The 27,675-nt window shown below is 39.1% G+C and overlaps 1 protein-coding gene across 5 annotated transcripts in view; it reads left to right on the top strand.

Annotated features, from left to right (window-relative positions):
• TTC23L (tetratricopeptide repeat domain 23 like) overlaps positions 1 to 24,099 on the top strand; it is a 65,603-nt gene extending 41,504 nt beyond the window's left edge. Inside the window, exons 9-12 of one of the 5 annotated variants that reach the window (XM_017894497.1) lie at positions 4,533 to 4,660; positions 12,307 to 12,389; positions 20,839 to 20,944; positions 23,841 to 24,099. In XM_017894497.1, coding sequence (XP_017749986.1) covers positions 4,533 to 4,660; positions 12,307 to 12,389; positions 20,839 to 20,920 — 293 coding nt within the window. In that variant the 3' untranslated portion in view covers positions 20,921 to 20,944; positions 23,841 to 24,099. Of the gene's footprint in view, positions 1 to 4,532; positions 4,661 to 10,220; positions 10,388 to 12,306; positions 12,390 to 15,845; positions 16,027 to 20,838; positions 20,945 to 23,840 lie in introns of those variants that run through there. The other 4 variants (XR_001889673.1, XR_001889672.1, XM_017894496.1 and 1 more) reach the window with 4 other exon arrangements.
• Positions 24,100 to 27,675: the final 3,576 nt, after the last annotated feature.

The following is a 27,675-nucleotide window of genomic DNA, read 5'->3' as shown; positions in this document are numbered from 1 at the left end:
GCTTTTATCCTAGTCATAGTGGCAGCTGATTAGATTGTACCCACCCAGATTAAGGGTGGGTCTGCCTCTCCCAGCCCACTGACTCCTTTGGCAATACCCTCACAGACACAACCAGGATCAATACTTTGCATCCTTCAGTCCAATCAAGACACTCAGTATTAGCCATCATACCCTTGTATCAGAAATGGACAAACACACAGGCAGAAAATCAGTTAAGGACATAATCAAATTCAATGGCACCATCAATCAACTTAATACAATTAGCATCTATTGACTACTCTATCCAAACGATAGCAGAGTGCACATTCTTCCCAAGCTCACATGGAACATTCACCATGATAGACAACATGCTGGGCCATGAAACACACCCTGACAAATTTAGAAGAATAGAAAATGTACAATGTCTGCTCTCAGACCACAGTGGAATTAAACTAGAAATCAATAACAGAAAGATACCTGGAAAATCCCAAAATACTTGGAGATTAAACAACACATATGTGTGGGATAAAAAGAAATCTCAAGAGAAACTTTAAAATGTTTTGAATTAAGATTTTTTTTGAAAACGAAAACAATGTAAAATTTGTGGAATGCAGCAAAAATAGTGCTTAGAGGGATATTTGTAGCATTGAATTTGTATATTGGAAAAGAGATATAAAATCAATAATCTAAGTTTCTGCCTCAGGAAGCTAGAAAAAGAAGAGCAAATTAATTCCAAAGTAAGAAGAAAAAAGTAATAAAAATTACAGTAGAAATCAATGAAATTAAAAACAGGAAGTCAATGAAGAAAACAAAACTGAATGTTGATTCTTTCAATAGATCAATGAAATTGATAAACCTCTAGCCAGGCTGAGGAAAAAAGACAGGACACAAATTACTATTATGAGAAATGAAACAAGAGACATCACTACAGATCCAATGGACATTAATAGTACAATAAAGGAATATTATGAAAACCTCTAGGCTCACAAATTCAATAACCTAGATGAAATAGGTCAATCTCTCATGAAAGATACATTCTGCCAAAACTCACATAAGAAAAACTAAGCCATTTGAACAGATCCATTTCTATTAAAGAAATTGAATCAATAATTAATAACCATCCCATGTGGGTTCACTAGTGAATTCTACCAAACATATAACAAATTCTTGACAATCTCTTCCAAAAGATAGAAGCAGAGTAACTATTTTTAAGTCAATCTATGAAGCCAACATTACCCTAATTCCAAAATTAGACAAAGATATTAAAAGAAAATTATAGATCAGTGAGAACACAGGAACGCAGGGAGGGGAACATCACACATTGGGGCCTGTCAGGGGCTAGGGGAGGGGTAGCATTAGGAGAAATACCTAATGTAGATGACGGGTTGATGGGTGCAGCATACCACCATGGCACACGTATACCTAGTAACAAATCTGCACATTCTGCACATGTACCCCAGAACTTAAAGTATAATTTAAAAAAAATTATCAAGATTAAAAAAAAAAAGAAAACTGCAGATCAATACATCTCATGAATATAGAGGCAAAAATCCTTAACATTAGCAAGTTGGATCCATCAATGCGTAAAAAAAATTGTACACTACAGCCAATTGGGATTTATCCCAGGTATGCAAGGCCAGTCCAGCATTTGAAAATCAATCAATGCATCACACCAACACGCTAAAGAAGAAAAATTGCATGATCATATCAATAGATGCAGAAAGAGCATTTGGAAGAATCCAACACTCATTTATGATAAAAACTCTCCGCAAACTAGGAATACAGGGGGATTTCCTCAGCCTGATAAGTCACATCTACTACAAAACCTGCACCTAACACCACTGTTCTTTTTTTTTTTGTTTTTTGAGACAGAGTTTCACTTTTGTCACTCAGGCTGGAGTGCAATGGTGTGATCTCAGCTCACTGCAACCTCTGCCTTCTGGGTTCAAGTGATTCTCCTGCCTCAGCTTCCTGAGTAGTGGGGATTACAGGCACCCCCCACCATGCCTGGCTAATTTTTGTATTTTTAGTAGAGATGGGGTTTCGCCATGTTGGCCAGGCTGGTCTCAAACTCCTGACTTCAGGTGATCCACCCACCTCGGCCTCCCAAAGTGCTAGGATTACAGGTGTGATCCACTGTGCCCGCTCAACACCATTATTCTTAATGGTGAAAAACTAGAAGCTTTTCTATTAAGACTGGGAACAAGGCAGTTTCCTCTCACCACTCCTTTTCAGCATCATAATGGAAGACCTAGCTAATGGAATAAGAGAAGAAAATGAAATAACTATACTATAATATTTGTGAAGGAAGAAATATAACTTTTATTTGCAGATGACATTGATTAGAAAATTTGAAAGAATCAACAAAAAATCTGGAATTAATAAGTGATTATAGAAAAGATTTAGGATACTAGTTTAATATGCAGAAGTCAATACTTTCCTATATACCAACAATGAATAAGTAAAATTTAAAATTTAAAACAATACCATTGACATTAGCACTCCAAGAAATGAAAAAATTAGGTATAAATCTAGCAAAATATTTGTGAAATATATGTGAGGAAAACAACAAAACTCTGATGCAAGAAATCAAAGAACTAGCCAGGTATTGTGGTGTGTTCCTGTAGTCCTAGCTACTTGGGAGGCTGAGGTAGGAGAATTGCTTGAGATCAGGAGCTTGAGACCAGCCTGGGCAAACCAGTGAGCCCCATCTCAAAAGAAAAAAACAGAAATCAAAGAACTAAAGTAAACTGAGATATCTTTATTTAATATCTATTCCATGTTCATAGATAAGAAGACTCAGTAGTCAAGATGTCAGTTCTTCCAACTTTATTTATCGATTCAACTCAATTCCAATAATAATCTCAGCAAGTTATTTTTTGGATATTAGCAAATTGATTCTGAAGTTTACATGGAGAGGCCAGAATAACCAACAACATTGAAGAACAAAGTTGGAGGACTGACACTACCCAACTTCAAGACTTACTTAAAAAACCACAGCAATCAAGACAGTATAGATGAGAATCATCTTACCCTAGTCACAGTGGCTGTTACGAAAAGACAAAACAACAAAAAACAGATGTTGGTGAGGGTGCAGAGAAAAGGGAACTCTCTACACTGTTGGTGGGAATGTAAATTAGTACAACCTCTATAGAAAACAATATGGAGATTTCTCAAAGAACTAAAATAGAACGACCATTTGATCCAGGAATCCCACTAATAGGCATCTACCCAAAAGAAAAGAAAGGTATGTATCAAAAGATTCCTGCACTTGTATGTTTATCGCAGCACTATTCACAATAGCAAAGATAACAGAATAAATCTAAGTATTCATCAGTGGATGACTGGATAAAGAAAATGTGGTATAAATACACAGTAGAATACTATTCAGTCATAAAAGAATGAAATCATGTCTTTTGCAGCAAAATGGATGGAACTGAAAGTCAATATCTTAAGTGAAACAAGCCAGACACAGAAAGTCAAGTATCAAGTTTCTCACTCATAAATGGGTGCTAAAAAATGTGTGCACTTGGGCTTAGTGCAGTGATAGATAATGGAGACTCATAAGAGTGTGATGGGGGGGGGGGGGTGGATGATGAGAAATTAATGAGTACAATGTACGTTATTTGGGTGATGGATACCCTAAAAGCTGTGACTACTATGCAAATTATACATGTTACAGAATTGTACTTGTACTCCATAAGTTTACACACAAGAAAAGTTGGTATTGGCAAAATTTTCCCATTGTTTCTATGTATTTTCTAGATTGATATAAACATGTGTTATGTTTGGAAAGACACAGCATTAAAATTAAATTTTCAAGCCATAACAACTATATATTTAAAATACTTATAAAATCACAACTTACTCCCTCCCAACGCCCCAAACAGGAACTTCAGTAAACATTACTCACTATCAGAGTTTTATTTAGCTAAAAATATAGTCTTGCAGTATACCTGGGAGTTTAATATGGTAGTTATTTGTAATATTAGCATAATAAGGCTATTCAGACAGAAGCTTTCTTTTTTGCTACAAAAAATTCCATGGATTTTATAAGGAGAATAAAAACCAAAACATCATCTGATGCCATTAAATCAAATTTTAGGGCTGGGCACGGTGGCTCACACCTGTGATCCCAGCACTTTGGGAGGCCGAGGTGGACGGATCATGAGGTCAAGAGATTGAGACTGTCCTGGCCAACATGGTGAAACCCCATCTCTACTGAAAATACAAAAATTAGCTGGGCGTGGTGGCACGCACCTGTAGTTCCAGCTACTCGGGAGGCTGAGACAAGAGAATCGCTTGAACCCGGGAGGCAGAGGTTACAGTGAGCCAGGTTGCACCACCGCACTCCAGCCTGGCAACAGAGTGAGACTCCATCTCAAACAAACAAACAAACAAACAAAATCTTAGACTTTTAAAGAGTCCTTATGAGACCTGGCTTGAGAACAAGCATGGACTTTACACATGAAAATGTCAGTTGAGCCAAAGCTGATATTAGACATTTGTAAAGGTTAGCAGCTTGCCTTAAATAATTGTTTCCATTTTTCCAGATGCTGTTGAGACATATTTCATAAAAAGTATCAATGCATATCGAGCAACACTGGGCTCAGAGGATTTTGGAACACTGAGCACCACTGAAGAATTTTGCAAATGGCTTGTCCAAAATGGAGAAAAACAGGTAAATATGATCAATGCATAAACAGAATTGTTAGTTTATTAGATCACAAGAGCATTTTTCATCTTACAGTTCAGATACTGGAGATCAGATAGGTCCCAGATAAAACTAGGCAAGAAACACATTGCTTCATTATTTGTTAGCATTAACCAAAGTTTTTTTTTTTTTTTTTGCAAATTGGTTTCATTCTTTTGATGAAACTGAGCAACTCTGTCCAACAAGGTTTAGTTTGTACTTGGAAACCGCAAAGTAGGCTCAAAATATTTTAGAGGGACTCGATATTGATGGCAAAAGAAAATTCGCAGCTACATGTTTGCTTCTAATGGTTCCCTCTCTGACAAAATTTTTTTTGAGATAAGGTCTCTCTCTGTCACCCAGGCTGTAGTGCAGTGGGGTGATCTCGGCCCACTGCAACCTCTGCCTCTTGAGTTCAAGCGATTTGCCTGCCTCAGCCTTCCGAGTAGCTGGGATTACAGGCGTGCACCACCATGTCCAGCTAATTTTTGTATTTTTAGTAGAGATGGGGTTTCGCCATGTTGACCAGTCTGGTCTTGAACTCCTGACCTCAGGTGATCCACTCGCCTCGGCCTTCCACAGTGCTGGGGTTACAGGAGTGAGCCACCATGTCCTGCCAGCATTGCCTTTCTTGTTTGAAATTTTACAGCTATACTTTGTTACGTAATGTTATGGTTCCCTTTCTGTAAAATGTTATTTTTGGTGATCTAAATAAAGCCTGTTTTGTTTGGAGAAAAAAAAAATAAAATAAAATTAGGAATAATACACAGGGCTTAGGTGGCTTAGAATATTAGTAAAAAAACATTTTTCTTGTATCTTGATACATGAGATCCTTCAGATGCAGGACACATGTAATCTCTGGCTTTGTATTTAATATTTTAAGTCAAAATTGGCTTCCATCTTTGGATCTAGCTACTAGTTCTTTTCTTTTGTGGTAGTGGTTTTCTCTTGATCTGATAGGTTTTTATTAGCAGCAATTTTGTTTTCACATTTTAAAAAGTTATAGAAAATAATTGTTATTGGTGACCTTTTTACTTAGAAGTCCCATGAGTCTAAGCTATCATTCAAAACCTTTTGACTTGAACTTTATATATTCAGTGCAGCATGAACACAGTGAAGACCTTTGTCTGTCATAAGATCCCACATGACTTTGATCTGACCAAGCCAACTTTATACTTCCTCAGGCGAGTGAGAAATATGGATAGATTTGACATGGTCTTATTGGCCATGTAAAAACCAGTTTAAGAGTAGAGTTATAGGCACATAGTAAGTAAAAATTTATTCCAGGAATGAAAAAAAGTTTTTTATATCTCATCTAGACATTTTAATAAATGGTGACATTTTCTTTATTTCAATTTTAATTGCCATTTGTAAAGACGAAAACCTTATAATGATTTGCAACCTTTTTTTCTGTGGCTATGATATTTTCTGTTGGTTTAGAAGATTTTTTTTTTTTTTTTTTTTTTGAGATAGAGTCACTCCGTTGCCCAGGCTGTAGTGCAGTGGCATGATCCAGCTCACTGCAACCTCTGCCTCTCAAGTTCAAGCGATTTTTGTGCCTCAGCCTCCCGGAATAGCTGGGATTACAGGTGCCCACCACCACGCCCAGCTAATTTTTGTATTTCTTGTAGAAACGGGGTTTAATCCTGTTGGTCAGACTGGTCTCGAACTCCTACCTCAAGTGAGCCGCCTGCCTTGGCCTTCCAAAATGCTAAGATTACAGGCGTAAGCCACCACACCTGGTCGGTTCAGAAGATGAACGTGAGATCCCAATGCCATGGGTTGATCTAATAATTAATTTTCTTTTCAAAGATGTGAAAATACTTTGCCAGAATTTAATAGCTTATCCCTGTTATAGTCTGGTGCAGTGAATATCATGACCTTGGTTATGATAAACCACCAGTACCACCACCAGTACCAATGCCTGATAATCCTCTGCTTCTAACCAAGTACTTTCTAGTATACCAAGCTCCTGGACAAAGCTACCAAAGGACCTGAGTGCCAGGTGGCTCCAAATCTAAACCATAAGCAGGACTATGGGCAGGTCAGCTTTACCATTAGGAAGCAAGTGCCATGAGGGCAGGAAGTTTTGTTTGTTTTGTTCACTGCAGTGTCCTCAATGCCTGAAACACTAACTGGCACATAGAAGATGCCGGTCACTTTTGAATGAAACTGCTGAATTTTATGACACATTTCCCATATTTAAAAATAGCTCATTCCCCTGCCTCCAAGCTTCATGTAAGGCTCTAGACCTGTCCTAGAGGACCATAACAGAAACTCACAAGATTTGGGAATTGTTCCCATGGAATACACAGACACATACACATGCACACACATATATATTTTGGTAAGTAGTTTAATCTGCCATGGATAAAAAATAAAACTCATTCATCTGGAACCACCTTCTTCCAGTAATTCATCAAAATGACAATCATGGCTGGGCATGGAGACTCACACCTGTAATCCCAGCACTTTGGGAGTCCGAGGCAGGAGGATTGCTTGAGCCTAGGGGTTTGAGACCAGCCTGGGCAACAAAGTGAGACCCTCATCTCTAAAAAAATTAAAGAATTAGCCAGGAGCAGTGGTGCATACCTGTGGTCCCAGATACATGGGAGGCTGAGGCAGGAAGATCACTTGAGCCTGGAAGGTTGAGGCTGCAGTGAGCTGTGATCATGCCACTGCACTCCAACTTGGGTGACAGAGACCCTGTCTCAAAAAACAAACAAACAAACAAAGAAAACAAAAAACAAAACAGAGAATGAGTTTGTCATCAATGCCATAAAAAGACACTATAAGAACACTACAGGTCCATATCCCTGAGGCATATAGATGCAAAAATTCTCAACAAAACACTAGCAAACCAAATTTAACAGCACATTAAAAGAGTCATATGCCATCACCAAGTGGGATTTATCCCTGGGATGTAAGAATGGTTTGGCATACGAAAATCAATCAATGAGATACACTATCTTAACAGAATGAAGGATAAAAATCAGATGATACCCTGAGATCCAGAAAAAGCACTGGACAAAATTCAATACATTTTCATGATAATAAAAAAAAAAAGAAAACTGCTAACAAAGAAAGAATAGAAGGAAAATACCTCAAGATAATAAAGGCCATACATGTATGCAAAGCCTACAGCTAATACCATACTTAATGGTGAAAAACTGAAAGCTTTTCCTTTAAGATCAGGAATGAAAGAAGGATGCCCACTTTCACCACTTCTATTCAGCATAGTACTGGAGGTACTAGCCAGAGCCGCTAGGCAGGAAAGCTAAATAAAAAACATCCAAATATGAACAGAAGTAAAATTATTTCTGTTCACAGAATGACATGATGTTATGTAGAAAACCCTAATGATCACACTCACACACACACACACACACACACACAACCTGTTTGAACTAATAAATTCAACTAAATTATAGGAAACAAAGTCAGCATACAAAAATCAGTTTCACGGCCGGGTGCGGTGGCTCAAGCCTGTAATCCCAGCACTTTGGGAGGCCGAGACGGGCGGATCACGAGGTCAGGAGATCGAGACCATCCTGGCTAACACGGTGAAACCCTGTCTCTACTAAAAAATACAAAAAAAAAACTAGCCGGGCGAGGTGGCGGGTGCCTGTAGTCCCAGCTACTCAGGAGGCTGAGGCAGGAGAATTATGTAAACCCGGGAGGCAGAGCTTGCAGTGAGCTGAGATCCGGCCACTGCACTCCAGCCTGGGCAACAGAACAGGACTCCGTCTCAAAAAAAAAAAAAAAAAAAAAAAAGTTGCATTTTATATGCTAACATTGAACAATTTGAAAAGAAAGTAAGAAAACCAATTCCATTTACAATAGCATCAAAAAGAATAAAACACTTAGGAATAAACTTAACCAAGGAGGTGAAGGACATACACTGAAAAAAATAAACAGGAAAATAATAAATTATATGCATGCTTTCCTACTCTAAAAAATGCAAAAATATTACAGTAGTAGCCTTCAGATTCCTGATTTATTGGCAGTGTTTTCTGGAAAGCAGCAATTGACATCCCTTTTATGTTTGTTGTTCTGACATGCCACATTAGGGATGATGATTACATGTTCAACCCAATTCTGAAGAAGCATTCTGTTGCACCTGTCAACATAGATAATTCAGGCAGTGAGTGGGTTATGTGCAGTTCTTGAGAGAGCCAGCAATAATACCTCTTCACCTTCCCTAAAGAAAGCACATTGGGAAGGCAAATGAGTACGAGCACTGTTGTCCTGTGAATGATTTCCAGTGTATACTTAATTCATTTTTGCTGTATAGTAAGTAGTTAACAGTGAGAGCTTTGCTGAAAGACAACTGGCCTAGACGTTTCAAAAATGTCAATGCTATAAAAGACCAAAAGGGCAGGAGAACTGTAACAGATTAAAGAATCATGAAAACTGAATGCAATGATGCATGATGATTAGATGCTAGATTTTAAGGATGTGTAAAGAACATTATTGGAAAAATTGGGAAATTTGAACATGGAGCATATATTAGGAAATGCTGTTGTACTGATGTAAGATTTATTGAACGATAATGTTATTGTAGATATGTAGGAAAGTGTTCTTGTTCTAAGAAGACACATGCTTAAGTATTTAGTGGTTGCCACGTGCGATGGCTCATGCCTGTCTATAATTCCAGTAATTTGGGAGGCCAGGGTTGGAGGATCACTTGAGCCCAGGAGTTCATGACCAACCTGGGAAACACAGTGGGACCCTATCTCTACAATATATATAAGCTGAGCAGAGTGGTGCGCAACTGTAGTCCCAGCTACTTAAGAGGCTGAGGTGGAGGATCATTTGAGATTGGGAGGTCGAGGCTGCGTGAGCCATGATCACACCCCTGCACTCCAGCCTGAACAACAGAGTGAGGCTCTGTCTCTTAAAAAAAAAAAAAAAAAAAAAAAAAAAAAAAAAAAAAAAAAAAAAAAAAAGCATTTGGGGTAAAGTATCTTGATTACTACAACTTATTTTCGATAAAAATATATGTGTGTATGCATGTATAGAGAGAGAGACATTATTTTTTAAGAAGAGAAAACAATAAAGCAAATGTGGCAAAATTGTAGCAATGTGTGAATCTAGGTGAAAATTGTATGGGTATTTTGCTATTCTTTTAGCTTTTCTGAAGGTTTGAAAATTTTGAAATAAAAAACAGGTGAACAAAAAAAGAGTGAGGGCTGTGGAATTCAGACTGCCTAGTGTTGGAATTCTGCCACTGCCAATCACAGGCTGTATGATCTGGGGCAAGATCCTTAGCTGTTACTAGTTTCCATTCCTTCATCTGTAAAATAACAGTTCCTCTCTTGTAGGGCAGCCATGAAGATTAAATAGTATCATATGAATTAACTATTATTAATTACAAGCTTGGAACTTTAATTCTTAATACAAAGTACTTAGGTGGCACATCACAGCAGACTGATCCTGGTGGGTTATGTCATCATTGGGTACAATGCCTTCTCCATAGAGCTCAGGGAACAGAACCAGCATGCTCCTTCGGAATTGCTAGGCTGATTTTTTTTTTTTTTTTTTGAAGAACGTTTTATCCCTCAGGAGGCTTACAGACTGCTAAAGGCTTCGTTAAACTCCCAGGTATTCAGCTACAGTGACTATAGCAAAAATGTGGCTGAAACTTTGTATAACATGGGCAGGATCTGCTTTGCCAAAGGAGAGCCCAGAAAGGCAATTCAGCTCCTGACAAAGGTGACTATTGACTGGTTTTGTTACATTTTCCCCTGGGCTTGTAAGCAGGATGTGAGGAGGGATGTATGTACATATGCATGCATGTATATATGTATTTTCCCTTCTCTTCCATTTTATTCCCTCTCTCCTTTTCTTTTTTTAAGTGATGTGTTATCCTTTGAAAATTGTCTGCTTTCTTAGATGTGCTGAGGGAGAATATGACACAGAAACTTTTGTTGAGTCCATGTCTGGACAAGAGTCTTAAAAGAGTAACACCCTAATCTTGGAATCCAAGTATGATAGTGGCAGAATCTCTTGAAAGCACTTCAAGGTTGGGTGGAATTAGTAATACCTTGTTTAACCATCCATACCCAAGTACTCATTCCCCTTCCAGAGAGCTCATTCCCTTGCAGTGGGGTGTGGCAAAAGGTGTTCAACCAGTCAGTATACTGACAAAATGCATCTAAAGGCTTAGTAAAATAGGTGGCAATGTCTCTAAATAAAACCTAAGTTTTTTCAAAGTCAGAGGAAAAGTTGGTAAAGATCAAGTAATACTCAAGTGAGCAGAGGGTGGAGTCAGAAGCAGTCTACATCAGGTTTGCAGGGATTTTCATCTCATTTCAGGGTAACCTAATGTGATCAGAAAATAGTAAATAACAGAAGAAAGGGGAACTCATTTTGAAGATTCAGGGAAAGAGAAAGCCTCCTGAAAGTAAGTTATAGGAGTCAGAATAGCTTTTCCAGGGAAGCATGAACACACGGATGGCATCTGGGTAATGGGGGTAGAAGCCTGAAAGGAGAGAAAACTTTGAAATGAAAGGATGACAATCTGAGGATAAGAAATGAGATGAAATGAAAAATGATGAGTGAAATGAGAAGGGGTTCCAGGGAAACAAGTCTAATAAAATTCAAATCCACATTGAAAATAACAAAGACGCTTAACATGGAGTGATACTGGAGTATTGTTTCTCAAATCTAGAATTGCAGCACAGTCAGTAAGAAACAAAACAAAACAAGCAAAACCAAATTCCTGACTCTCACCCCAGACCACCTGAATTAGAAGTTTTACGAGTAGTGTACAGAATCTGTTTTTTTAATAGTTCTAGAGGCAGTTTGAATATCCTGACAATTTTAAGAATCAAGATTGATATAACAAACTTGAAAAGCTCTCTTAGAATGCAGAGTGAAAGAACAGAGGGGTCTCATGAGAAAGTAGTTGGTATGCAGGACAAAGTAGAGATTCAGCCAAAGAATTGTATGTATTTCTGAAGAAATTATTATTGGAATAGAAGCAGTAATCAGAGATATCATTGAAGACAAATGTTCTGAAATAAAAAAAGACCATAGCATATACATTGTAAGGATTGACCATGTTCCACACAAAATCAGTGTAAGGAGAGCCTCATTTAGATTTTTACCTGGCAATGAATTTTTGATGGCATATGCAATTGATGGAATGCTTGTGTCCCTTCAAAATTCATATGTTGAAACCTAATATTCGCTGTGGTTGTATCTGGAGATAGGACCTTTAGAAGATGACTAGGACTCAGGAGTAGAGTCTTCATGAATGGGATTAGTGCCCTTTGAAAAGAGACCTCAAAGAGCTTCCTTGCCCCTTCCACCATGTGAGTTTACAGCAAGAAGATGGCTGTCAATGAATCAGGAAGTGGGCCCTCACCAGATACAAAATGGACTAAGACAGCATGACTACATCCTCCATTTGTAATAGGGATTTAACTTGGAAATGTAGGATGCCAAAAGCCTAGATAGAGGCTACATCTTTGTTATCAGCTTAGGAAACAAATGAAATGTAGTGCAGGTGTTTGAAATGTAAACTTGTGACAAGATCTCAGTTCTGCTGGTCCTTTCTTGAGTTTGGTTTGCAATTAAGGTGCTTGCTATCTGATTCTCTTTAACCTGTTGTTTCTCACCTCACCTAGTGTCTGATGATTCAAATCCTTGTATATGGAGGTGAACACAGTAAAAGCAGGGAGACAAAGAGCCTCCTTACTCTGTTGCAGAGGTGAGTTCTGGCCCTGGCCACCAGCCGTGTCATCAATGTGTATATATGCATGGCATGGCCTCTCCCAATTCAACCAGGTAGGGGTGATTCACCTCTTTCATTCTTGCTAGTAAGGCAAAATCCTACTGTGTATGAATTTGGCCAAATCCTATACTTGGGAAAATTAGTTGATTTCTTACAGTCTCATAGAACCCAGTGTTATAGGGTCTGCTGCAATAATACTTAGTATTTATAATATCCCTTTCAATGCTGAGCATTATAGAAAAGCCCTGCAAGACAAGGTTGTAGCTGATCACAGTATGATAGGTATCATATGGATTCAGAGAAAGTAAATGAGTACCTTAAAATAATTTTTCTTGCTGAACATACAAAGTCAAGGTCCCTAAACATAAGGCAAGTTTTTAGGATACAGTCTCCAAAGTTAATAATGACAGAGCCTCTTCAGATTCTTTTTATAGATGTTTAGAATTTAAGTCAAAGAGAGTTTTGTATAGACTTGCCTCAGTCTTTAACCTTGACGTTATCAATGACGCATATCATTGACATTTGTTCATCTCAGAATAGTACTGACCTCGAACTGTTCTAAGAGGGAAGAGAACAAAAACTTGTTGAGTTTATACCAAATTCATAAAACTGAAATAGGTCCTATTTATAAAGTATTTAATTTAATCCTCACAAATACCCAGTATGATAGCTCTCATTTAACAGAAGGGAGCTTGATGTTTTATAATAGAATTTGCCTAAATTCACTCAGTCTTGGAGATTTGGACTCAAATAAGTGTGACTCTAAGGCCATGTGCTTTTCCCTGAGAGCCCCCTAACAGAGGTGCATTGCTGCTGAGAGTTAGAACCCCGAATGTGTTCACCAGTGGTGGCTGATAATCGGTCCCCTTCTCACCAGGTTCACCAGGCTAGACAGGTGGAGAAGGTCATGCCATGGAGAATACATTGAGTCCTCCTCTCCACACCCACTTCAATCAGAGCCATACCTGAGGTGGCCCCCACAGGAGGCTATCTCCTGTTTTATCATTACCCGGAGGAGAATGTTCTCCAGCCTCTGTCAGTAATTCCTGTTAGGAGGATATAGAGGATCAGCCACAGGGCAAAATGGGGAACTTTGCTCCCTGCTTGTTGGTGTATATGAAAGCATGTTTTCTTAATAACCATAAAAATATTAATAACTATAATGTAGAAGTTTTTCCATTTCCTTGGCACTGTATTATATATTTATATATACTTTTTTCTGATTCATAAACCACACTATTAGGTGGGTTTTTTGTTGTTTTTTTTTTTGAGATGGAGTCTTGCTCTGTCGCCAGGCTGGAGTGCAGTGGTGTGATCTTGGCTCACTGCAACCTCCACCTCCCGAGTTCAAGTGATTCTCCTGCCTCAGCCCCCTGAGTAGCTGGGACTACAAGTGCACACCACCACACCCAGCTAATTTTAGTATTTTTAGTAGAGACGGGGTTTCACCATGTTGGCCAGGATGGTCTCGATCTCTTGATCCGCCCGCCTCAGCCTCCCTAGGTGGGTGTTTTTATCTTCCATGTTCAGGTGATGAAACTGAAGCTCAGAAAGTTTTCCCAGCACTTTGGGAGACTGAGGCTGGTGGATTGCTTGAGCTCAGGAGTTCAAGACCAGCCTGGGCAATATAGTGAAGCCCTATCTCTACAAAAATATAAAAATTAGCCAGGTGTGGTGGCATGTGTCTGTGATCCCAGCTACTTGGGAGGCTGAGGTGGAAGGATAACTTGAGGCCAGGAGGTCAAGGCTGCAGTGAGCCATGGTTGCACCACTGCACTCTAGCCTAGGTGACAGACTGAGACCCTGTCTCAAAAAAAAAAAAAAAAAGAAAAAAGAAAAAAAGAAAGGTTGGGTGCTTTGTTCATAGGATGCTGGTAAATGTAAGATTTGAATCTGGGTTGATCAGATTTCAAAAATGCCCTTTCACTAATATAATACAGATTCTGACTTTGATGAATTTGAGTATACATGTGAGGATACCTGTTCAGCAGGCAAGGCTCCAGAACCCATTTTACATATGGGAAAACTGAAAACTGATTTACTGAAGTTAACTTATCCAGGGAGAGGCAAAGGTAGAATTTTAATCTGGGTCTCTCTAACTCCAGGATCTGTACTCTATAGGAAGTGTAGCTTACAATCTGAAGACAGACTGCCTGGAGTTTTTTTTTTAAAGATGGGGTCTTTCTATGTTGCCCAGGCTGGTCCAAACTTCTGTGCCCACACAGTCTTCCTGCTTCTGCCTCCCAAGTAGCTGGGATTACAGGCATCTGCCACTGCACCCAGGATTGCCTAGATTTAAAACTCAGGCTCCATCACTCAGCTCTCTGACCTAGGTGAAGTGACCTAACCTCCCTCAGCCTCTATTTATTCATCAGTAAAATATTAGTACTTTCCTCAAAAAGTATGTTTTCTGAAAGTTAATGTGATCATAAGTAATAAAGACTTAGATCAGGGCCTGGAAGGTCTTAGCAGGTCTTAAATGCCCAATGAATGTTGAGATCTTAATAACAAATAGTAATAATAACAATTATTCTCTATCTGAAGTGCAAGGGAAAATAGGTCAGAATGTTAAAATGAGAGGCTTCTTTGTATCACTCTATTATTGTTTTATATTAAGAGTAACAGGTACAGCGTATACGTTACTAGAGTCAGACCTGTGATCTTAACCTGGCTTTTCCGCTCACAAAGTATGTGACCTTGGGCAAATGACTTAACCTCCTCGAACCTTGTTTTCCATTGCTAACATCCAGATCATAGTAAACCACATAGAATTGTTGTGAGTTTTAAATAAAATCATGTCTATAACATGCATAGTACAGTGCCTGGCAGAGTATGCACTCAATAAATGTTCATAAAACATCCTTCCTTCCCCTTCTTCACAGAAGACTGCCTTTTGCTTTCAGGGCAATAGTTCAGAATATTTGAAATCAGGGATAATTGTTAGCCACTATTACCATAGGTTAGTTTTGAGATTTTGAATCTTTGAACATATCTAAAGTAGATTTTGTGCTTTGAAAGTAATAATAATGAAACTAAAAGAACAAAATGTAAAATTTCAAAGAAAAAATGCATGCTGTTTCCTCAAAACTGAACAGAAGTTCTATTCAGCTTGTATTTCAAAAGAGACACTTCAGAATATCTGGAACCTCATTCTTCGGTAGCCTGAGATTGCTTTGCCTTCCAGTATTTACTGTGTCTTTTAGGTGATCTGAAATGATTCATAGAAGGAGGAAAAATTAGGAGACCTAATTCAGACCCTAGGTGGTGTGAGTTTCTTTAGGTACTTGGAAATTACTTTTCTTTCTGTAAGTTACAATGAAACCAAACCTACCAAGAAAGTCCATATAAGGGGAAAAGAAGAGTCTTTTGAAGGACTCTGCTGTAGCAGAAGGTTTTTCTTTCCTAAAACAAGCCCATATCTCATTCCTCAAGAACTGCTGAGCAAAGCCATGGGGGAAACTGCCAAAGCCAGATGTCAAAACCCAGTGCAAGGATTGCTCTCTTTGCAGACTTCGGCATCTCACTGGAGTAATCAATCCCAGATGTCCTGGAACTCTGTTAGTTTTCCGATATACTCTCCTGCTTCTTACCTCACCTCTTCCGGAAACTCGTTGACTACACTCACTGGACTTTCATTGCTAGGAGCCCGAATTCTTGGCTTCTGAAGCCTCTGCAAAAAAGCTAAAGTAGAAATGGCCCCTTGAAATCAGAGTTAATTTCAAGGTGAAATGATAGTTGCAAGGGCCTCAAATAAAATTTTGGTGTACAGAAAAGGCATAGAAAATCTCGGATTTGGAAATAAACTTTCAGGTTGTTTAATCTAAGTTTTACCTAAATCACAAATGTACTTCAGTTGTAATCATTTACATATCTAGCTCATTTAAGCACTAGAAATACTAATACGTTTAAGATATAGTACCTTATATGAAAGTTAGTCTGTATTAAGTCTTTAATAGAAATGTAAAGGAAAAGGGCAAGTGATAAATCATGAGGCTAGAAATGTGAGTGGAAACTCTGCATAGGTTGGGGGCTGGGTTGCAGGGTCTTCGAAGAAAAGTAGACACAAGCAAGTAGACAAGAAGCCAGAGGAGAGTATTCCAAGTTGCATGAACAGAAGCATAGTGGCGTAGATACCCAATATCACGGAGGAAAAGCAAGTGACCTTGAGTGGTTGTAGTTTAAGGTACTTGAGGAGGGACGTGCTGGACATGAGTTTGGAAAGACAGACTGGGGCAAGATTATGGAATTTTTATGTGCTGTGCTAAGGCCTTTAGGATTTATTTAGTAGACAGAAAGCAACCATCAAAGAGTTTTGGGCAGGATATGACATGACCAATTATTGGCTTTAAAACACTAACTCTGGCAGCAATGAGAAGGATAGATGGTACCTAGGGAGAAGTGGGGAGAGCAGTTAGGAGGTAGATCCGATAGTCCAAGGGAGAGATGTTTAGACCCTTAATTATCTAAAGCCGTAGTAGGAAGAATGTGTAGAGGATAGATCGAGAAGCTATATTGTTCTGTATTGACAGACCATAGGACCAGTCAGATGTGAGGTTTAATAGAGGCAGGAATCAAAGGTAGTGTTGAAGTTTCTAGCTTGGGCAACTGGGTGAATGGCAATGCTATTAAATAGTATTGGCAAGAGGAATAATCTTGGAGGATGTCTAGGGTGCCTGAGGGAAGATGGTTTCCACTTTGGATATGTTTGCAGTACCCACAATACATCCACTTGGCAACAGCTGTTGTTGAAATGATTCTGAAGCTAATGGAATGCGTAATACAACCCATGGAATACATACATGTGAAACAAGAAGGCTTAGGAAAGAACTTTGGAGAATGCTTCCACTTATTTCAGAGAGAATATGGTGATTTGGTAGCAGAACAGCTGGGGCTCAAATTTGAGCTTTCCCACTTATAGTGAGACTTCCTAAGGCTTACTTTCTTCATCTGTGAAAATGCACATAAATAGAGCACTTCATTTTAAGTGCTTTACTTATTGTATGGCACATAGTAAGCTTCTGTGAAATGTTAATTATTGTAATTATCATTATTGTATTATTTAGGGGTCATGCAGAAAGAGGAACTGAAAAGGAGTCTCTAAAAAAGTCCTTAAGAATTAGGAGAGTCAGAAAAAAATAGAGGACAAAGTTTCAATGAAAGAGAGGCCATTGCCATTGTTACGAAAGACATGAGGAGACACTTCAAAGAGGAAGAAATGCATATGACCAATAAACACACACACACAAAGATTTCCAATCTCAGGCGGGATTCAAAACATAAAATACCATTTTGAGCCTATCGTTTTAGTGGTAATGACAAATACAGGTAGTAAAACCCAACTCTGTCAAAGGTATGGGGAGCTCAGCCCTCTCAATACTCTATTTATATGGGACTGTATCTTGATTGCACCTTTTTGGTGGATATGTTGGGAAAAGTTAATAGAATGTTTAAATGCATGGAACTTTTGACTCTGAAAGACCACTTCTAAGATCTGTCTTTTGAAATCCTTGCACAAAATATGTATTTATAAATATATGTGTATATAAGTATACACATATACATACATAAATATGTCTTTTAGATTTGTGGGAAAAACTCAAATGTCTACCAGTAGAAATACTAGTACATGTTTATTGCCGTATAATATGGTCATTCAAAGGCATGATGTAGAGCTTTAAGTGTCATGGAAGAATATTCCCATATATATTGTTAGGGCTAAAAATAGGAAAAGTACACATTAATGAGCAATATATGTATCATAACTCATAAGTATATGTAAATATGTAGTTAGTGAAAATAACAGTACTTATCTCTAGGACACAGGATTATGGAGGACTTCCAAATTCTATGTTATGTATTTCTGTGTCATTTTACTTTTATTTTTATAATAAATGTTATTTGTGATGATAAAAAAGATATATTTTAAGAGTATGGTATATGTGTCAAATATTAAGAGAGTGCCATGTAGTGGTAAGGAACGGACTAGTGCCAGATGGCTTGGGTTACAATCCCAGCTTTTTTTTTTTTTTTTTTTAGACAGTCTTGCTCTGTCGCCCAGGCTGGAGTGCAGTGGCACGATCTTGGCTCACTGCAAGCTCCACCTCCCGGGTTCACGCCATCCTCCTGCCTCAGTCTCCCAAGTAGCTAGGACTACAGGTGCCCGCCACCACACCCGGCTAATCTTTTTGTATTTTTAGTAGAGACGGGGTTTCACTGTGTTAGCCAGGATGGTCTCGATCTCCTGACCTCGTGATCTACCTGCCTCTGCCTCCCAAAGTGCTGGGATTACAGGCCTGAGCCACCACACCCGGCCCCAGCTCTGTCTTTAGCTGTGAGATCTTGGACAAATCACTTTTCTTCTCAGTTTCCTCATCCATAAAATGGGGATGATAATAATATAATATCTACTTCATAGGGTTGTTATTAATAAATAAGTTAATAAATAAGTAAATAAGTTAATAAATAAGTTAGGTAAAACTGTAAAGAAAGATGCCTGGCACATAGTATGTGCTAATTATAGATGATGAGCGTGTTAACGATGACGATTGCAGATGGAAAGAGGATGACTAATAAGAAGCATTATATTGGCAAATAGAAAATCATCACTGACATCGCTGATATTAGCATGAGCTGTATTGCTAGAGAAGACCTTTGAGATTACTGTTTGTCCAGTACCTGATTAAATACCTCCCATAATCAGGAATTTACTCATTATCTCTCAAGATGGCCCCTTCCTTCCATTACTAGACAGTTCTGATTGTTAGAAAAATTAAGTTAAAAAAAAAAGTTAAGGTCATAGACTACATTTAAAGTTAGATATATCTGTGCTTGAATCCAGGCTCTACTACTATGTACCATTAGGCAAGGTATCTTAAACCTCACTTTAATGAGGATTAGAATAGTATCTATAATATGGAAACATAATGAAGAGTAAATGAGATCATTCACATAAAGCACTTAGCACAGTATCTGGTATATAGTAAGTGCTCAATAAATATTAGCTATTTTAATAACTCTACCTAGTCATCAAACTTACTGGATGTATGAAAGCATGAAGTTACCAACTTTACCTTTCTCTCTGTTAGATGTCTCTGAAACAGCTACATACTGAAAAGTTATTTTGATATACCTTTTGATGGGTATAAAGCTGTAGAAGCCAACAGAAGGAGCAGGGAGATCCATCCTTTTCTTCTCATAAGAGGGGAGCTAAGGAAGGTGCCTCAATGCCTATTAACCTATTAGTGACATATAGTCCTCTTGGTCTTGTGAACAAAATGGAACAGCCTCTTCTGGGCTGAGGGGCTAGAGAAGGGAAATAGGGTGGAAATAGGGATTCGGGAGGTGATTGTCTCCAGGGAGAAGTGAGCAAAGAAAAAGAAAGGAGGTGATATGCTTCAGTACATTTTGTATCAGCCAGACCCAGTCTTGGGCAAGACCTTAGTGATGAAATGTATGTTCCATAAGCTGGGTTGTTTCCATGCTGCTGCATTCATCTTCTTTTCCTATTATTTATTAGTAAACATTCCAACACTCCACCTACAAAATTAAGGAGAAAATATCTGGCCAAACCTTGGTATGAGTGAGGGAGGAGTACAATCTGCTCCAGCAGAGCCAGGCAGTCAAACAAGGGGCAGCAGCTTTTCCAAATCGGGATTCTGGTACTACCTGGAGGCATTGGGGCAGGTAGAGAAGTGAAAACTCAGAAGCCTTTAGTTCGCTGCTTGAGGGTCTCTTTTATGGGGAACAAGGGCTGCTAAGCCACAGTGAGCCAGCTCAGTGTACCTTGTCTTTAGCAGAGCAGTGGGGAGCTCTGCAGTCTCCAGGTACTCTGCCATGCCCACAGAAATGGCCTGACAGGTGGGGACAGCATGGAATAGGGCAGGCAGAGCAAATACATTTCATCTCATGGGCCCATTCTGTTACTGGCTTCCTGGAGTGATGTTTCAGGTTCCAGAGCAAAAGGCTGGGTTTGGTGGAGCTTGATTTATTAGTGTCTTCCACCTTGGGCTATGGGTGGGGGAATAGCGGACTCCTACCACATATTTGCTGTTCAGATATAGAGGAAAGAGCACTGTACTCTGAGTCAAGGCACCTCATGTGTGAATCCCAAAAACCATGAGACCTTAAGTCACTTAAACATTGAGTCTCAGTTTCTTCATTTTCATTCATTCCTTTAACAAACATTTGTTGAGCATCTACTAAGTGCCACGTGCAGTTAGAGCTGCAGGTGGTAATAAAGATAAATAAAACATGGTCATTAATCTTAAGGGGACAACATTCTAGTGTAAGAGAAAACATGAAGAAATAATGAAAACATGAAGTTTAAGTTCTGGAATAGCATTCTCAGTGCAATGAATGGAGAGACAATCTATGAGAATTGGAAAAGACTTCATAGAGAGGGTGACATTTGAGCCATTTCTTAAAGGAGAAGTAGCAGTTCATCCAGATGGAGAACAGAAGCCATTCCTGGAAGAAGGAACTCTACATACAAAGGCACAGAAGCATGACAAAGGGCAGTGTATGGAGGAATGGTAAGTACTTCACAGCTGTTGTACAGGGCAGCATGTCCTGAAAGGGGCTGCAAGAAATGCTGATTCCAAGGGATGTGCATTAGTTCTCTGGGGGAGGGAGAAAGGCTCTGTGGCAGAAAGACAAAAATCAATTAAGGAAAAAAAACAAACCAGGTTTAAACAAAGTGACACAGGTTACTTTTCTGAAGGGCTTCTCAGGACTTTTAATATACAAAACCTTTAGGCCGGGCGCGGTGGCTCAAGCCTGTAATCCCAGCACTTTGGGAGGCCAAGATGGGCGGATCACGAGGTCAGGAGATCCAGACCATCCTGGCTAACACGGTGAAACCCCGTCTCTACTAAAATACAAACAAACTAGCCGGGCGAGGTGGCAGGCGCCTGTAGTCCCAGCTACTGGGGAGGGGTCAGCGTAAATGGCGTAAGTCCGGGAGGCGGAGCTTGAGTGAGCTGAGGATCGTCACTGCACTCCTAGTCCGGGCGACAGAGTTAAGACTCCGCCTCAAAAAAAAAAAAAACCTTTGGCTGGGGTCTGTAGCATCATGTCTGTAATCCTAGCACTTCTCGGAGCTGAGGCAGGTGATATTGTCTGAGCTCAGGAGTTCAAGGGACCAGCCTGGGAAAACACTGAAACCCCCAACTTAGCCAGGCGGGCAGATCGCGCCTGTAGTCCCAGTTCTCAGGAGGCTGAGGCAGCGAGAATCGCTTGAACACTGGAGGCAGAGGTTGCAGTGAGCCAAGTCATGCCGCTGCCTCCGCCTGGGATAGAGCACGACTCTGTATCTTAAGAAAAAATTTAAAAAAAATTAAAAATTATATATAACTATATAATATATATATATACACACACACACACACACACATATATATGTATATATATACACACACATATATATATACATACACACACACACACACACACACACAGACACACACATAAAACCTTCCCTATTGGCATGTTGGGAACAAATCATGTTTTACAATTTTATTTTATATTTTCAATTTGTAGAGACGAGGTCTCACTATGTTGCTGAGGCTAGCCTCAAATTCCTAGGCTCAAGCGATCCTCCCGCCTCAGCCTCTCAAAGTGCTGGGATAACAGGCATGAGCACACCATACCTGGCTGCAAATCAGTTTTTTAGAAAACATTGTATTTTACAAACCTGAAGTCTTTTTGAAATGATCAGTGATTTAAATTTTGGCAAATAAAACCTTGCACTGTCTTTAGAATCGAAGTAGAGAAACTAAGATTTGGTTTTGTTGAAAGCAAAGGGTGTAGTGTATGCTCGCCCTGAGGGTATACATGAATACTTTTGCAGTTTGGTAAGGAATTTTGGCCCCATTTTAGGACATAAAGTCTTTATGAACTATGACTATCTCATCAGCTATTTAATCTGATCATAGAAATATGACTTCGGTGCATCCCTATGAATTAATCTTTTTGATTCATGGTGGTTAAGAGCTGTAGTTCTGGAGACAGGCAAGCCTGAGTTCAAAACCCAGGACTACCACTTTCCAGCTATGGGTAATCCTATAAAATGGGGATGAAGTATAGTACCTATCTCAGTGTTGCTGTGAGAATAAATGAGATAATGCATTACATGTGAAGTGCTTAGCAGAGTGTCTGGCCCCATAACAATCATGTATTAAGTAACAGCTATTTTTATTTTTACTGAAAGCTGGTCTTTGTCTGTATTCCCTTCTACTGACACCATTGTTGCATGAAGGAAACGGAGTTAGGGGCTGAATATTTTGAAAAGCTACTACCAAGCTTATGTGGAAAACATTTTGCTGGTTAACATCTCGAGAAAGATATAGACTTATCAGGTTCTGGAAACACAGATAGTATCATAGACAAGCAGGCTGACAGTCACCTAAACTCAAAGATAATATATACACTATGGAAATCAGTTAGCCTTTCAGGTTTCAGGCAAGGGGAATCCTGCCACCTTGTGGTGTGAGAGAAGTAGGCCCGAGGTCAATTCCCACTTACTATCCCTAGCAGAGATGCAGCCCTCTTACAGTTCCTTGCCCACCTCTGAATTTATGAGACCCCTGGGCAACTGACTTAATCTGTGCCTACTTCTTCAGCTAGTTTGGAATCTCATTATCTCCTGGTTTACTGCAAAGGAAGTTAAAGTGTCAGATCGCTTTCTATATTTTATACAGTCCAGTAATAGAGAATGAACCAGTCTTTAGTACGACTTGCATAAAACCCCAAGTTCATAAAATTTTGTATCTCATATACTACAGAACAAATATTCTTTTCAGGTAAAAAAAAAAAAATTTTTTTTAGAGAAAAAAAAAAAAAAAAAAAAGGGCTATGAAAACCACACTTTTTTCAGGCTTGAAGTAGAAATAGGAAGTGACTAAAGAACACTTAATAGTAATTGTGTTTCTGGAGCAGTCTTTTGGATCATAATACATCAGAGTCCTGCTCAGCTCCTTCAGTAATGGGAAATCAGAGGACAGACATCTCAACGGCTAGAAACAAACAACAGAGATCTTTCACAGGCCTCGGGCTCTACGTCTCTGTGTTCGTGAGAAGAAACCACTTGAAAATCATGAACTATATAAAAGGCCCTAAATTAGATAAGTTTTCCACCTGGGATTTAAACAATCCAGGTAGCTCAACTATCCTTGGTATGCTGAGAGCTCCCTGCTCTTTAGGAAGAAAACTCGAGACTCTATTCAGATTTTAGAGGCCTATTAGAAGAGACAGCATTTTGAGAGTATAGTCATGTGGTGGAAAATGGTGACACAGTTGCCTCAGGCTAAGTTCAGCCTTTGGCTGAGGTAAGGCAATGAGACCTGCTGCTGGGGGAGGCAGGGCCAGTTATGGAGGAAGAGAAGGCAAGAACCAAGAAAAATGCTCATGTGGTTTTCTCCTTTCTTTTAGGTCTTCTGTTATTAAACTGAAAACCTTTATACACGACAGCCAACAATAAAGACAACCTTGTTGATGATAAAAATTCTCGATCACAAAATGTTTCTCAACATTGATAGCATTGGCAGATCTAAAACAGAACGGTTTTTTATTAAGGACTCTGGAAAAAAAGGTCCACTTAGCAGCAACATTCCAGGTGAAATACCCAAGAGCCATTAGAAACTAGGATCCTGGCCAGGCACGGTGGCTCACGCCTGTAATCCCAGCACTTTGGAAGGCCGAGGCAGGCGGATCACGAGGTCAGAAGATCAAGACCATCCTGGTCAACATGGTGAAAACCTGTCCCTACTAAAAATACAAAAAAAATTAGCTGGGCTTGGTAGCACATGCCTGTAAACCTAGCTACTCGGGAAGCTGAGAAGGGGAATCACTTGAACCGGGGAGTTGGAGATTGCAGTGAGCCAGGATCGCACCACTGCACTCCAGCCTGGTAATAGAGAGAGACTCCATCTCAAAAAAAAAACCACAAAACAACTAGGATCCTGATCTATGACTTGGGGGAAAGAAATCTTTTAGACACATGCTTTAAGTTATAGTTTCTTGTGTCACTGGGACTCCATTACCTTCCATTTCCCTTTTCTAACTCTAACTTTATTCCTTTCAGTTCTGATTTTTAAAAAAAATCTGCAATACCTAAGTAATTTATTGGTGAACACTTTCATATACTACACTTGACCACTTAACAGTGCACGGGTTAGGGCTGCCAATGCCTCGTGCAGTCAAAAATCTTTGTATAACTTTGGATTCCCCCAAACCTTAACTGCTAATAACCTAGTGTTAACTGGGAGCCTTACTGATAAGATAAACAGTCGACTAATCATACTTTGTATGTTATATGTATATTATATAATATATTCTTACAATGAAGTAAACTACAGAAAAGCAAAGGTTATTAAGGAAATGATAAGGGGCCAACTATGGTGGCTCATTGCCTGTAATCCTAGCACTTTGGGAGACAGAGGAAGGCAGATTGCTTGAGCCCATGAGGTTGAGGTTGCAGTAAGCTGAGATCATGCCACTGCACTCCAGCCTGGATGACAAAGTGAGACCCTGTTCAAAAAAAGAAAAAAGACAGAAAATAAGGAAATACATTTACATTACTGTATTTATTGATTCCATAAATTTACAGTCTGTTTGCAAAAAGAATCCTTGGACTGAAATGAAGGGCATCCACAGCCACAGACCTCAATCTTTGATACATATCAAGCAATTCAGCTTTTTCTTGTAATGTCATGACTTCTACTTCTTGGGAACACTTCCAGCATCACTAGTGGCACTTCGTATGGGTCCCATGGTATTATTTGAGGTTTATGGTGCACTAAACACGATGAAAAATACTTAAGAATCTCAAGAGAGTACTTTTTTCTGCCACATGAAATTTACTGGAGAGCCGAACTGCTCATACAAAGATGATGAGCATCAAGCAGCGTTTTGAGCGGATATTCACAACACCTGAGTGCACAGCAGCAGCAGTAGGAGGCAGCTACAAAATGACTGCAGTACAGTGTGTACTCCCGTTAGTTTTATGCGGCTATGATTTAACCTTCCATCTTTACATTTGTTTACATTTCTCTGGACTGTGAATGACACCATGTACTGTATATGTGTGTAAATTTTGAGAAAATTTAGCATTTTATAATAGGTTTGTGCATATTTTGTAGTAGCACATGATAAAAGACTATTATATACATATATTTTATGTATTCATGACATACCTTTTAAATTTTTAAAAAATATTTCTAGGCAACAGTTTGTGTTTTTTTAGATTGTCAAAAATCTCCAAAAAAAACCTTCCAATGTATTATTGAAAAAAATCTGTGTATAAGTGGATTTATACAGTTAAAACCCATGTTGTTCAAGGGTCAACTGTATTTGGAAGTGTCTTTAGTCTCAGCCTGTTTGAGGTCACCAAAACTGCCTTGGAAGGAATACTTTGATCCTTCTGAAACACTTGCCCTGATCTGATTTACTGAACTCATTATAACATGTTACAAGTTAGAAAGGACCTATTTACTTTATAAAGAAACTAGAGATGGCCAGGCATGGTGGCTCAAGCCTGTAATCGCAGCATTTTGGGAGGCCGAGGCGGGTGGATCATCTGAGGTCAGGAGTTTGAGACCAGCCTGACCAACATGGCGAAACCCTGTCTCTGCTAAAAATACAAAAATTAACTGGGTGTGGTCGTGGGTGCCTGTAATCCCAGCTACTTGGGAGGCTGAGGCAGGAGAATCACTTGAACCTGGGAGGTGGAAGTTGCACTGAGCCAGGATCATGCCATTGCACTCCAGACTGGGCGACAAGAGCAAAACTCCGTCTAAAAAGTAAATTAATAATAATACAGCTCAAAGACCCTGTGTCTTTGGGGATCCAAGTGTATCACTATCTGTATCAATGCACTCAGTGCTTACAGAACCACATTTTGGGTCTTCATTCAGGAAATTATTTCAGTCATTTGTTCAGCCTGTAAAACTTAAGAATCAACCAGTACCCAAAGTATAGTGAGTTGTGTTCTGCTGTGGCAGAAGCACACATATACCACCTAAGCCAAAGGCTTGTCCACTGACTGGTAGGCCTTCTCCCGGCAGTTGCCGACTAACTCCCAGGATGCTTTAGGGTTGGCACTCAGGATCAAGGTCCCACATTGCAGCCCTGGCTGAAAGCAGCTATATATTCCATTGCCCTTCTCTGCGGTGCTTATTAACTGGTCACTTGGCCTGTCATTGTTCATTTTAGCCCCATCTGGAGATGAGGCTGCTGTTCTGAATTGATTACAGTAGCTTCAGAAGAGTCGCTTCCATTTTCACATACGTAGTTGAAAATGGCTTTTCAACAATGACTGACATTTAAAAAAACAAAAATACCAGAAAGAAATGGTCATTTAGACTCCATTTTGGGTGGCACCAAAATTTATAAAATGTTACTATTTTGCAATCCTAAGATGTCCAAACTGACAAACCTGTATCAATAAACAGTAGCATAAGTGTAACACTGTGAAATAAAATCTTACGGTGTACCTGTTCCTGCATTTGAAATTTGTTTTTAATGTTTAAAGTTTTTCTTTATGGTCACTGTAAAGTTGCTATTGTCTGGGGTTTTGATGTTAAAATGTTTTATAAAATGGTGGTGATACTGAATGGTATAACTTTAACATCCTTATACCTGGTAAAATAAGTTGGCACCTATGTTGGTCCCCAAAGTTTTCCCAAAGGCATTTTTAAAGCCATTTTAGGTTCATACAAAATTAAGGGAAAGCTACAGAGATTTCCCATTTATCCCCTACCCCCACACATACCTGACTTCTCAACATCTCACACCGGAGTGGTACATTTGTGACAGCTGATGAACCCACACTGACACACCATTATTACCCAAGTCCATAGTTTACATGAGGGTTCACTCTTGGTGGTATACATTCTGTGGGTTTGGAAAAATTATAATGACATGTATCCACCATTATAGTATCATACATATTAGTTTCACTGCCCTAAAAATCCTCTGTGCCCTGCCCAAATGTTTTAAAATTTTACTATTTTGGTGAAATCCCAAAGTCTTAACAAGCCACATTAGAAATATAAAGTTGCATTCTCACTGCAAAACCATAGAAGCTACTTTCTAAATTCAACCAATCTGGATAACCCAATCCAATCAAACACCTGACATTTCTAACAGATCTGAGCTAACATACAGAGCTCTTACAATTCTTCTGAATTAGCTAACAAGCACTGACATTTTTTAGGTGGATGAGGATTATTTTCCAACAATCTCTGTACCAAGTTAGAAAAAAAAT

The sequence above is a fragment of the Rhinopithecus bieti genome, unplaced genomic scaffold, assembly GCF_001698545.2.
Source record: "Rhinopithecus bieti isolate Rb0 unplaced genomic scaffold, ASM169854v2 scaffold_25530, whole genome shotgun sequence".
Classification (NCBI taxonomy): domain Eukaryota; kingdom Metazoa; phylum Chordata; class Mammalia; order Primates; family Cercopithecidae; genus Rhinopithecus; species Rhinopithecus bieti.
This window is presented reverse-complemented; position numbering and strand designations above follow the sequence as displayed.